This window comes from Pholcus phalangioides, unplaced genomic scaffold (genome assembly GCF_987345545.1).
Source record: "Pholcus phalangioides strain wild (caught in Gottingen) unplaced genomic scaffold, Ppha-v1.0 ptg000024l_1, whole genome shotgun sequence".
NCBI classification, from domain to species: Eukaryota; Metazoa; Arthropoda; class Arachnida; order Araneae; family Pholcidae; genus Pholcus; species Pholcus phalangioides.
This window is the reverse complement of record NW_028301616.1, coordinates 32,709,823-32,722,571: the sequence shown is the minus strand read 5'-3', so window position 1 is coordinate 32,722,571 and position 12,749 is coordinate 32,709,823. Positions and strand designations below refer to the sequence as shown.

The following is a 12,749-nucleotide window of genomic DNA, read 5'->3' as shown; positions in this document are numbered from 1 at the left end:
GCACGCTGCTTGTTACGTCAGTAAGGGGTCATTCAAGTATTACGTCAGCATCGAGGGGGACGGGGTTTCGGATTTGCTGACTTTTGATGACAAGGGAGGAGAGGGGGTTTGAAGGTTGCTTACGTCATCAACCACCCCTTTTTGAAGATATGAAATATTCTAAGCTGCTGACGAAATTTTGCTGACGGGAAGGAGGGGGGGGGGGAATTCCCTGCTCGTGCCATTATTATGAGGAAAAGAATTGATCGGGCTCAGAATTGGCAATTTTTCTATGCCCCCACATCCAATCACTATGCGGTATTTGTGAGCCAATCAGGAAGATTCTACGCCAAAATAAGACGAAACGAAATAAGATGGCATGTTTCAAAACGTGGCAAACTTGCTAGTTAGTCTAAATGACGTTTATGGCAACCCGTGCGGAGGGCTTCTATCTCTAGGAGGTGCTGGTGTGACACGCAACTCGCACACCACTGACGTAATTTGAAATAGCGTCTGATTGCGCGAAAGAAATGCCAGGACACTCGCCGCATTTGCTGAAATATTAACACGTTCGTAACAACAACAAAAAAATATACAGTCAAACGGGGTACTTTCGGTGCTGAATTTCTGAACAGAAACATATTGAGAAACATTTCGGACGTTGTTTATTGAATTACACGGGAAAAGACAATAATCAATGAGCAAAAAACAAAGACACCGGTCATGAGTTTTCACAAAAGATTAATATAATTTCATGAGCATTATATAAACACTTTAAAATTAAATAATATAATCAAGAATTTAATTATTTTTTTAAATATATATATATATAATTGATATATAACTCATGAACAGGTGTTACACGAACGAGAAACACATATTTATATGGGATCATAAATTATTTCTTAATTATGGGGGGGGGGGGTACGGCAATGTATTCCATATATATTCATGTATAACGGATTGATCCAAAATATATGTATGCACATAGAGTTTTCCACGAGATATGTTGAAGCCCACCGAAGAGGAAAATAGAAATTTGAAGAAAAAAAAAATTAATCATTATATATATGTGTTTTCTTCAGCTGGAAGAAGTGCTTCTCTTGCTTCTCGCTTCATCTCTCCCTCTACTTGTCACTTCTGCAGTCTTCAGTGTTATCCCGAAGATGTCTTCGTGGTACCGATTTTCCTCCTGTAATAGAAGATTTAGGACGAAATCATTAAGGACAGTTGTTTTTTTTAACGCTTCGTGATCAGAAAAAATACTAACAAATTATTCTAAATATCTGATAGGCTTGATGGATTTATTTAGCTATACAGAGTTAGCATCCCTATAGTCACTACTACTATTACACCAAACACCAACTCTGTCTATATCGCTAAAATGCAATTTACTGCTGTTAAAAAGTGGGTTGGAAATGAAAGTGGTGTCTATCGGTGGTCATCTCAAGCTCGTTGGGGGAAAGTAGCTTATCTATATCCTCCCTCGGAGTTTGAACCTGGGACCGCGACAGCAACCTTCACGGTGGTAGACGAGCAACTTGCCTCCACGCCACTCGGGTGCCCCTATAGCCATCGGAAACCAGTCTAGCAACAGGTCCGCAACGATACAATTATAACGAGAGCAACAGTCCTACAAACAGTACAAATATTCAGTCATTACACTTCACTCACTTCACTTCTGAGATGTAGATGGCAGCACTAAAAATCATACGCAACACTAGATACGCACTCAGACTGTTAAGTACACATACTCACGTTTCCGGCACCATTCACTAGGTAGTAAATTGCCCACGACGATAGACCTGAATTGTGCTCGGCTTGAAAAAAAAAAAGATGGCAGCACTACACACGACAGAAGCATTACACGGAAACAAAACTTCTAGGTTCACAACACAGACACGCACATGCACACATGCAAGTAGTTCCGCAGAGGAATGTGAACGAGGTGCATGTGGGGTTTAGTAGCAGCCGCTGGAAATCCCCAGGCCGACTCGGTGTGCAAAGTGTGGCGTCAGTTTCTTTTTTTTTCTCTTTACGCCAAAATTGAGCTACTATAACATGGCTGACGAATAACTCTCTTCCTTTGGCGATCTTTGTTGAAATGGCACTCGGTGCGACAATCCTCACGTTTAAGGATTTCCGAGACATCACTAGTAGCGGCAACCCTGATTGCACATTAATGGCGGACGATGAGTCCACTACAGACTTTAAAATCACATTCCCTGCCAAGATGACTATGGTAACTTTATGACGGCCCACATCACCTGAGACGAACCAGTTTATATCCCCTAGCGGGACAGAGCGGGACCACGGTTGGTCTGGAGGTACTTTATGACGTCACGAGATGTTTTGGAGATGGACAAACATTAAGCTCGTCGACTCAGCACTCAGCGTTTTTCAGTAATTTTTGCTCTAGCGGAGAACGCTTGAATAGCACATCTATATTGTAAGCAACCCTTACGTAGAACTGAAGCTATTTATAATTCTGTAACATCTTGATATAACGATACTCTAAGGAACTGCGGGGAGAAAAATTAATTGTATAGGGATTATCTATGTTTCGAGAGAGAGAGAGACGCAGCAGTTTAACATTAGATATAGGCATTGCCAAACAAGTCATATCGTTGTAGAAGGATTTATCGCCGTGAGCACAAAAAGCAATTAATGGAAGAAGTAAATTAGCAATTCTATATTTTGAATGTTTCACCTGGAAGGATATGACTAAGTTTTCGGCTGCAACGGTGTCTAGATTCCCTTGCTCTTGGACAAGGATCTTCAATGTTTTATTGACGTCTTCAGCCATGCTGACGTCTCCGCACACGTAGAAATGCCCCCGTTCTTCCACCAATTGCCTGTATACTGTCGGTGCTATCTCACGTAGAATATCCTGCACGTATCTCTGAAAAGAGTATATAAATATTAGAAAAGAATAGTTTTTGCGATTCATTATTCGGAAAGTTGTGAGGATGATACACGTATATAATACCTTTTCTCTGAATTCAACCCGTAAGATCTGCGCATGTGTGGGGGGGGGGCAAAAATTTGATTCTGGTAATACCATTTCCGAATCATTAATTATCAAATTGTTCACACTATCAAAGCGTCTTCTATATATTAGCTATGACATGTTTGAATGCATTTACGCACCCTTCGTAGCATAAGCTACTAAACAGTACTTAATTGCAATCCATTCATTTTATAATTCGGGGTTGCCTGAAAGGGACTGACGTTTTCTAAAAAAACAATACCAAAAAATTCATCTAGTTTTTTTAATCATTTAGGCAGTGTATTCCAGGGTCGCTGCTGCGCGGTCGTGTGGGCATCTTGCTGGACTCTAATCCTGAGGATCAAGGTTTGAACCCCCATTGGCGACACGGTGGTAGTAGTAGTCAAATATGGACGACAGGTGATGGTAGTTACCAGCACAACACGAAAAAAGCGCAACTCTTACAACATAAATACGCTAAGAGCCACATCTACACTCAGAACGGCATGTATCGATTCGTTAGAAATTCCGCAGAGCAATGTGTACGAGGTTCACTGTAAAGATATGGCATCTATGATGTCTATCTGTCATAACTTGAATGAACACAGTGCCGCTATTGGGAGGGGGGCAGGCGGATCTTGTGCCCCTTGCGGTGGGATACAGGGGGCGCCTATTTCACCCCTTAACTGCTCCTTCTTCATTACACGGCGGCACAAAAAAATGCATGCTTGCCCCGGTTGACAAAATATCTAGTTGCTTCCGCGAATAAAAAAAGAATAAATCAACGGATTGGCTTAAAAAAAGCGTGGTTTGAAATGAAATACTTATTATATACCACAGGGGCCCATCCCCTACCCCCTCCTCCCCCCAAGACTTAAAAATATATTTGAAAATCCGCTCACAGATGGCGGTCCATCATGGGGAAAACTCGGCATAGCACATAAAAAAAAGGTGTAAAGAATAATGAAGCATAGGCGGAGATAGACTTGGAAGTCTGGGGGGGGGAGCAAGATGATGATGATGTCAATTGATATATACATATATACATTAGATCAGTCGACTCCATCTTTGACGCTGGGGGGGGGGGGCAATGCCCCCCACGCCCCTCCATATCTCCGCCCATGCAATGAAGATATGCGAAAAAATGAACGTGATTTGTCATTTGTCACCTTTGGTTGGCTTGTAACTCTTGAGAAGGCCTTGTGGACATTTGTTAGCACGTTCTTCTCTCTCATCAATGTCGTCTCTTCCTTATAAAGCTCAACTGTTGGACGCCGACAGCCGATGAGCAACGTCATCGGACCGTATTCTGTGAAAAATATTGAATCGCAAAAAATTCATTGGAGGATAAAAGAAAAAATTAATCAGAATTGTATAAGCCTATGACGCTGTTCAGAAATATGTATGCATGGAAAAATGTAGCTTCAATCGTGAAACTTGGTAGTGTGTAAATATCCATAATCATAATAAATATCAGTAAATATCCATAATTGTAAATGTGAATAGTACACACAACGGTACAATTATTCAATCATTACACTTCACTCATAGTTAGAAAAAATTGATGGCAGATGGCGGCACTACACATAACAAGCATTACGCAGAAACGCATATTTTGCGTTAGGTTTAGAACACCTACCAATTCGTTAAAAGTTCCGCAGATGAGTGTGGACGAGATGCATGTGTGGTTCAGTAGTAGTAGCATGTGAATGTCATTTGAAATGTTATGCAAATGATCAGAATTTCGGCACAGAATGATAACAGTGGTTTATTAATTCCACGTATATGGGGGAAAAAAGCGTATCTTTACAGTTCATTGGTGTTTTGAATTGAATTTTCTACTTAAAGTCTCAAAGCAGAAAATTCAATTCAAAACACCAATGAACTGTGAGGGAGAGTGGCCATAGCTTTAGACGAGGAACTACATCTTTCAATAGCATTGGACCGAGAACATTTCCCATTCATCCATATTTTGCGATACCATTCAAGACACTTTTCTTGCATCATTTCCAAAGGGGGCATAAAAAAATTTGATTGTGTCCTTTCAGACTGAATAGATGTGACATGGATAAATTCACCACTTACTATAATGGCATGTTTTTGCTGCCACCGTTTTTTAATGAAATTTTTTGAATTTTTTTCAAAATTTCTGTACATTTGCATACCTAATCAAATAATACATACAAGCACATGCCAGACCTCGTTTCTGTAGCTCAACATTTATAAGTGCCATATAAATAGTTTTGTCTATTGAAAAGCAGCACAGTGTATACGGAGGTGAAATGGTTTGTTTTTGTGTCTTACCACAGTGCGTGTCATCTTGGATGTCGATCAACCGCTGTTGCCAAAAACTTCGGAAAGGTGCTATTCCCGTTCCTGGTCCGACCATGATGACTGGTTCATTAGAACGAGTAGGAAGTCGGAAATTCGGAGCACTGCACGTTCGTATACATGACAAACAAAAAAAAAAAGTTCAAGTTATAAGAGTATAAGAATTTTGTGTTGTTTAGGGGCCGTTCACGTATTACGTCAGCAGATTTTTAGCCATTTTTGACCCCCCCCCCCCAAGTCAGCAATTTCTGACCTCCCCCACTTCCCAAGTGTCAGAAAAATTTCGTCAGCTCTGCCCCCACCCCCTTTCCCTCCTAACGCAGAGGTCTTCAACCTTTTTCTTGTCGCGGTCACTGTTTGTACCCATCATCAAAAGAATACTTACTGCAAGTTTATGCATGGTATCAGGATGATTTCAATCCTTCAATACAATTTGTACAAGGTGTTTACTTAAGCGGTTGATCAAGAGTGCTCGCGAACACAAAATTGGATAGAAGCATGGAGCACCCTGGGTGCTCGCGAGTAACGGGTTGAAGATGTCTGTCCTAACACATACTGAGATCAGATGCATACGCGGAGGTTAAGTGATCCGCGGCATAATTACGCATCACGTGAGTGACGCGCGGCACAGTTCCAGAGCACTTAAGTGGCCCGCAACACATTTCTAAAACAATTAAGCGGCCCTGACACATATCCGGATCACTTGAATGATCCGCGGATCATTTAGAGATCACTAAAGCGGCTCTGTACAGGACTTATCAATAGGGGGAATGGTGCCCACAACGCCATTGGTGCCATTTCGCTAGTTCAAGTGGCCACAAACTAGCGAAAGGTTTTCCTGGCTTTTGGCACACCGAGTAAGATACCATTAAGAATATTTCATATTTTTGTAAAGGGTGGCTGATTACGTAAGCACCATTCAACCCCCCCCCCCCATCATCAAAAGTCAGCAAACCCGAAAACCCCTCCCTGCCTATCGATTCTGAGGTAATACTTGAATGACCCCCTCAACAAATATGGCACTGACCTTGTGGGTCTAGGCAACACCTTCTCTGCTTTAGAAGGTATTGGTCTAATGGTCTAAGCCGAGAGAGTAATGTATATAATACAACTATGATTTTTCATAATATATAAAAATAATCACGCAAAAAAATGTCTACACTATTCTATTAGATTCAAATATACACAGTACATGGTGGGGTGGAGGGGTTGTACAACTCTAATCAAACTAATTAAAATTTAATTACACAGTCCAAGTAGACTTCTATATACGACTATTTTCTCAAATAAGAATAGATGCAACACTCGATGTGGTTTACCTCCTGACGAAGCAAAAGATTTCGCTGTCTAGTTGAGCTGATTCCAGATAATTCGAGCAAACACCATAATGCAAAGCACCAGCTGGAAAAGAAAAATCCGATTTTCAATAATTTTTTCCATGAATCACATAAAAACATTGATCGTGGCATTAATCTCTTAAGCTTATGCAACATCTCGACACTTCATCATCGTCATCAACCGGATCTACTGAGTATGCATAGGTGATATACTCAGCCGACTTCATTCAGTTCCTGTCTCTTTTCCTACCCAACAGAAACAATCCCAGGACCTAACAGTTTCTTTTTGAGGCCTGTGGGCAGGGCCGCAACTAGGGGAGGGGGGGGGAGCAGGCAGGTCTTGTGTCCATGGCGCTGGATTAGAGGGGGGGGGGTAAAAATTTCACCCTTTAACCTATCTTTCAACGTTACAAGGGGGTACCGAAAATGCGTGTTCGCTCCGGCTAAACAAGCATCTAGTTGCGGCCCTGCCTACTGGTTAATAAAATATACCCACGGTTTCTTTTGGCCGAGTAGTATATATGTAACGCGGTAAATGTGATAAATCCGGTTATTATGCGTAATCATCGAGTATTTTGGTAAGTTTGATAAATTTTCCTAAATTTATTTCTTTTACCGACTATTATGCATAATACAAAAGCGTCGCGTCGTTGGTAAGCTTGATAAATCGTACAAATTGACATACTATACATGACAATTCATACATGCATCACTGTATCGGGGTACGAGCGTAAAATTTCTTATCATTATATCGGTGTCAAACTATATTCATCACATACTGATTTGCAATTTTTTCACACTCTAGGGCACTATACATAATCACAAATAAAAGCGATTAATTTCAAGTACTTATCAAATTTACCAACCACACTTGGTTATTATGCTTAATCACCATTAAAAGTGATAATTTTGTTAGCAGTATTTATCAAATTTGCCTACAACTTAGGTATTATGCATAATCACCGCGGTAAAAGTGATAAAATTATTAAATTTACCAAGACGATTGATGATTATGCATAATGACCGGTTAATTATCCATAACAACCAATTAATCACGTTTACCGTAACATATATAAATGTTGATAACTGCAAAAGTAGCTTCACGTATATCTTGAATCATTTCACGATATCAACTTCTGTTCATTTTCGCGGTTATTTACGTATTATCCAATAAATAAAGAGCACATTCGGAGGTTACTTAAACCTGAATATCCAAACACGGGAGCATATTAATAAATTACTTAATGTCCTGTACACGACGACAGCCACCGTGAGGTGAATGAGACCCGGATGAAGATCTGGAGACGAGCTGATACTGTAGAACCGAGTCTGAAGTGCTGGCAAGTGGAAGAGTAGAAACTCCGCCGACGGCATCAGCGATGGGAAATCCTCGAGAACTTCCAGAAGATTCGGTTGCTGGTACGACTTCCAGTCTTCGTAGCGATTGGAATCCTGAAATACCGCGGAAAATAAACAAGAATCAGACTGGACGAAACAATTTCAATTATATAACGTAGCAATGTGGAAAAAGCACGTCTTTGGCACTTAAACAGTAGAACCTCTCGATAACGGACATCCATAGGGACCAAACATTAACATTTTTGTCCGCTAACGGGAGCGTCCACCAATGGGGAGGTGCGATATATAGTGGAACCTTGGTCATACGACTTTCACATTTATACGACGTTTGGCTTCGGCCGCAGTTGGTCCCTTATACACTTTAAAGTTAAAATGTATACGGGGCCAATTGCGACCGAAGCCAAACGTCGCATAAATACGGCCGTCTTTAAAATGTATACGGGGCCAATTGCGACCAAAGCCAAACGTCGCATAAATGTGGACGGCTTTAGAATGTTTACGGGACCGATCGCGACCGAAGCCAAACGTCGCATAAATACGGCCGTCTTTAAAATGTATACGGGACCAATTGCGGCCGAAGCCAAACGTCGCATAAATACGGACGTCGTATAAACGAGTTTTTTTCGTAGCCACATGTTACTGTGTGTAAAAAGAATACATCAGTGATTATGCATAATCATCAATCGCCTCGGTATAAAGAAAGTTCGATTAAATTTCCCTACATTCATAACTTTTACCGGCGATTATGCATAATTCCGAAATAAAGTGGGAAAGTATGATAAACATGGAAAAATTTATATCCTTTCTTATCTTCATTAAACTAATTGTTTTTACTCGAACATGATCAGCGTGCACTACACATATATTTTGCAATAAAAATTAAATTATATTAAAATAAGTGTGGAAAATGTAGAAACATTCATAAACATGATCAGTCTTGTAATGTTGGCTTTCTTCACACGTTATCAACAAACAAAATCAACATTATCATTCGAATTTACCATCCTGAAACATAGCTATGTTCAATTAATAAAGTAATTAGTTGATGATTTGTTATATTCACCAACAGAGGCTTGGGATTGAACATAATCTTAGTTGAATATCATAAATTCTTGGTTTATGACCAAAAATTAATAAATTTGCGAGTTTAGAAACAAATTAGAGTTTGCCTGATTTATCTGTTCACTATCGAGAGTGTCCGTTAACGGGGAGTGAAATACATTAAAGCCTTATTCCATGGGACCGGTGATCACAAAAGTGCCCGTTACAGAGATTCCACTGTAACACATAGCATTTTAATACGGTTTATTGAAATCTGAATATCACATGCCAGGTGGCAGGTGTGTTCCTTAGAAATATAGGTTGTCCGAGTTGCATATATCGCAAATGCACCGCCATTCCAGATTATAAGAATTTTTTTTTTGGAATTTTTTTCCCACACAGCCAACCACGTTGCTTCAGCCTCTAGGATAATTTGCGTAACTCGACAATATCTTCATTTTCGTTCCTGATCGCGGAACAGCGGTGAAATATGCACCCGAGCTAAAGTTATCCAAAAGTAAAACGGCTTTATAGTGAGAGAAAACCACACGTGTTTGCCTGCCAGGTTTAGCCGCATTAAAGAGGGGCAACTCCTCATGTTAATTTGCAGGTTAATAAAGTTCACTTGTGCGCAACTTCGGTGATTCCAAAGGTGTCCAAATGTTCCATCACAACGAGTTTCTGCGTAGAGAGAAAGCAGACCTTCCCTTCGACACAATGCGTACATAACATTAGACTTCAAGCATTAACCATCTTCGCTTCAAAATAGGGAGGACAGATGGCAGCACCAGCAAGGAGATGATGGAAGCACAACTCCGACAACATAAATAAGTTAGGGCCACGCGTATGCACACACAATACGAACGAGCGTGCACCAATTCCTTAGAAAGTCCGCAGAAAATGTGTACGAGTTTCATGTACTGTTGAGTAGTAGTAGTAGATGCCCGGATGGTAATCGATCTCTCACCAAGTGTTTAATAGCACTCGAGGTCTTGAAATCAACGTAGAATTAAAGCATATCATATTTTCCTGTATTCGGAATCCCAATTTTCCGTATTTCTCTTTTGGAAATATGGTCATCCTATTAATAAATAATAGGGCTGGGAATCGATTGAAGTTTCTAACTGGTTAATCAAAAAATTTTAATCGAATATTTTAAAATGCTATATTTATTGCTCTATAACAAACCTATTAGGGAACTTTTTGATGATGCCCAAAAATACATTTTATTCACTTCACTCACCAAATTCACTAGATGTAAACTAATTTTGGAATATATTAAACAGTTAAAGCAATTAAGGATGCACACTTGAGGTAACGATGAACTTTTTGTCAGATTTTGGACTTTCTTCAATTTCAATTTTATATATACATAACATTAATAAAGCGTGTATTATACATAGAAAATCCATTCAAGGGATCGTTATCGATCCATACTAATGGATACAATTATTGTTGAGTTAATTTTCAAATACAAAAAGAAAAAAAATAATAATAATAACCTTCACTATGATTTTGACGGTTTTTTCTAGAAAATCGGCCATTTTAGGTTAGTCTCTGATTTCGTAACAATTTTTGAGCTTCACACACGCACAAACTGCTAAATTTTCTCTAGAAATTCCTCCTAAATAATGTTCGTAGAAACGGCAAAAATTGGTTTTGTCTTCTAAGGCTGGGCGCACACCTGTTAGACCAGACAAGACAGCTTTATAGACAAGCTTAGTCATTGTTGATGGCGCTAAGCACACCGGTTAAGTCAGACAAATTGAAACGTTGTGTCTTACAAATCCATGGTAACAAAAATAACTAAGCTTGTCAAAAGCTGTCTTGTCTTGTCGTGTCTAACCGGTGTGCGCTCAGCCTAAAACTGCTATCAAACCCAATTTAATATTGATTTTAAGCATCAGTTTGCATCAGTTTTCATTGAATCGATTTGTATTTTTCCAATGTTTGATCCAAATAGTGGTTCGAATGCTTTTAAATATGGTCACTTAATCGAAATGTTATACCTAGGAATATAATTTAAGGCATCTAATAAGTTTTATCACAAATCAAAATAAATTATGAACTTAAAAACATTTTAATCGAATTCTAATCGAATCGATCGACTCAGCTAAAAATTTCAACAGCGATTAGCAATTGATCGATTAACCGATCCGATTAATCGGACCAGCCCTAATAAATAATATCATTCACACACATTTGTTACGTCACGTTAAAAATTTGTGTGGATAAAATATTTTTGTAAATGCGTTTGTGCGTAATTTATTCCATACAACTTCTGTTGATGTCATTATAAGGTTCCGTAAATATTTCTCGTTTGTGACGATAAAAATGCAAGGCGACGGACTGAATTCACTGTGCATTCACGGGCGACTTACGGTGGCCAGAAGTTTGATTTTCCGCTTGTCTCCTTCGTCTGTCGCCTGAGTCGTCAGCTTCCGGAGGAACTGTTGTCCCGGGGGAGTCGTTATATCGAAGTACTTCGTTAGCGCCACTCGCAGAGAACACGTCGGGATTTTCTCGTGAGGTACCCACTTATGCACCATGCCTACAGGATGAGACGGGATAAATAATCACAATTTATCACTTACGGGGATATATGCGTGTGGGGGAAAAAATTAATAAATGTTTAGGCGCAGACACAAATATTTCGGCTGTACAAGCTTTCAAATAGGATTACAGTATACTCTCGATTATGCGGCCCGTCCAGTAATCCCACATTTTTTTCTTCAAGCCATAGAAGATAAAAATATTTATATCACTGCATGTCTGTGCGCAAACGTTTATACAGCGCACGCCACTTAATGTGATCACACCAGGACGCAGTGGGTTTCTGATAACAATAACCGATTGATTACTATCCAAAAATTTGTCAGAAATCCAAAAGCAAATATGATTAGTGATTAGCAAATCTCCTGTTTAATTGAACGGGATACATAGATCAGTTAAGCGATCCGTGACACATTTGCAGATCACCTAAGTGGCCCGGGGTGCGGTTCATCATCACTTAAGTGACAATCGACATACAGTATGGCTGTGTAATTTGCATTCCTGTCTTTAAAGAGGTTCTTTTTCAGCACATCGGTGGAAAAATTGCTAAAAGTAGATCAAATGCGTCCTGAAATGCCAAATTATTTTTTCCTCTTGTTTCAAAAAATCAGGACATCTCAGTGACTTGAGACGCATTATTACATGAATATTTACATGCAAATTTACATCAACTTGATCGAATAAGTTGTTTGTCTCCCTCAAGCATTATTTTGCAGGAAAGAACGTAAACCTCCCCCTGAGAAGAAAAAAAAAATTGAACCTTCCCCCCCCCCCTCTTGAGAATAGAATCGGCTTTATAACATGACTGCAAGTGAATTTTTACGACTCATCTCGGAAACCCCCCTGCACAACAACTTTGGGACGTCACTCATAGCTCAAGAATCCCTGGTAAGTGAATTTGTACGACCCGTCTCTCGGAACCCCTGCCAATCATGTCCGGGTTGTGACCCATATCTTGAGCCCGTGGCTTAGTGGATTTTTACGACCCAACGCGGAATCCACGAATGAAGTTTTGGTCGTGATCCAAAGCTCAAGAATCCCTGGCCGAAAGTGAATTTGGAAGCACCTGCGAATCATGTCTGAGTCGGGACCTCATAGCTCAGGGTCCCTGGTTGTTAGTGGATTTAGATATCGACCCATCTCGGGAGCCCCGGTGACCC

The 12,749-nt window shown here is 39.9% G+C and overlaps 1 protein-coding gene across 1 annotated transcript in view; it reads right to left on the bottom strand.

Moving 5' to 3' along the window:
- Positions 1 to 627: 627 nt before the first annotated feature.
- Nos (Nitric oxide synthase) overlaps positions 628 to 12,749 on the bottom strand; it is a 156,058-nt gene continuing 143,936 nt past the window's right edge. The window contains exons 20-26 of the mRNA XM_089250494.1: positions 11,418 to 11,587; positions 7,878 to 8,088; positions 6,619 to 6,700; positions 5,273 to 5,403; positions 4,138 to 4,277; positions 2,690 to 2,881; positions 628 to 1,171 (exon numbers count right to left, since the gene is read on the bottom strand). Coding sequence (XP_089106620.1) covers positions 1,061 to 1,171; positions 2,690 to 2,881; positions 4,138 to 4,277; positions 5,273 to 5,403; positions 6,619 to 6,700; positions 7,878 to 8,088; positions 11,418 to 11,587 — 1,037 coding nt within the window. The 3' untranslated portion in view covers positions 628 to 1,060. The remainder of the gene's footprint in view (positions 1,172 to 2,689; positions 2,882 to 4,137; positions 4,278 to 5,272; positions 5,404 to 6,618; positions 6,701 to 7,877; positions 8,089 to 11,417; positions 11,588 to 12,749) is intronic.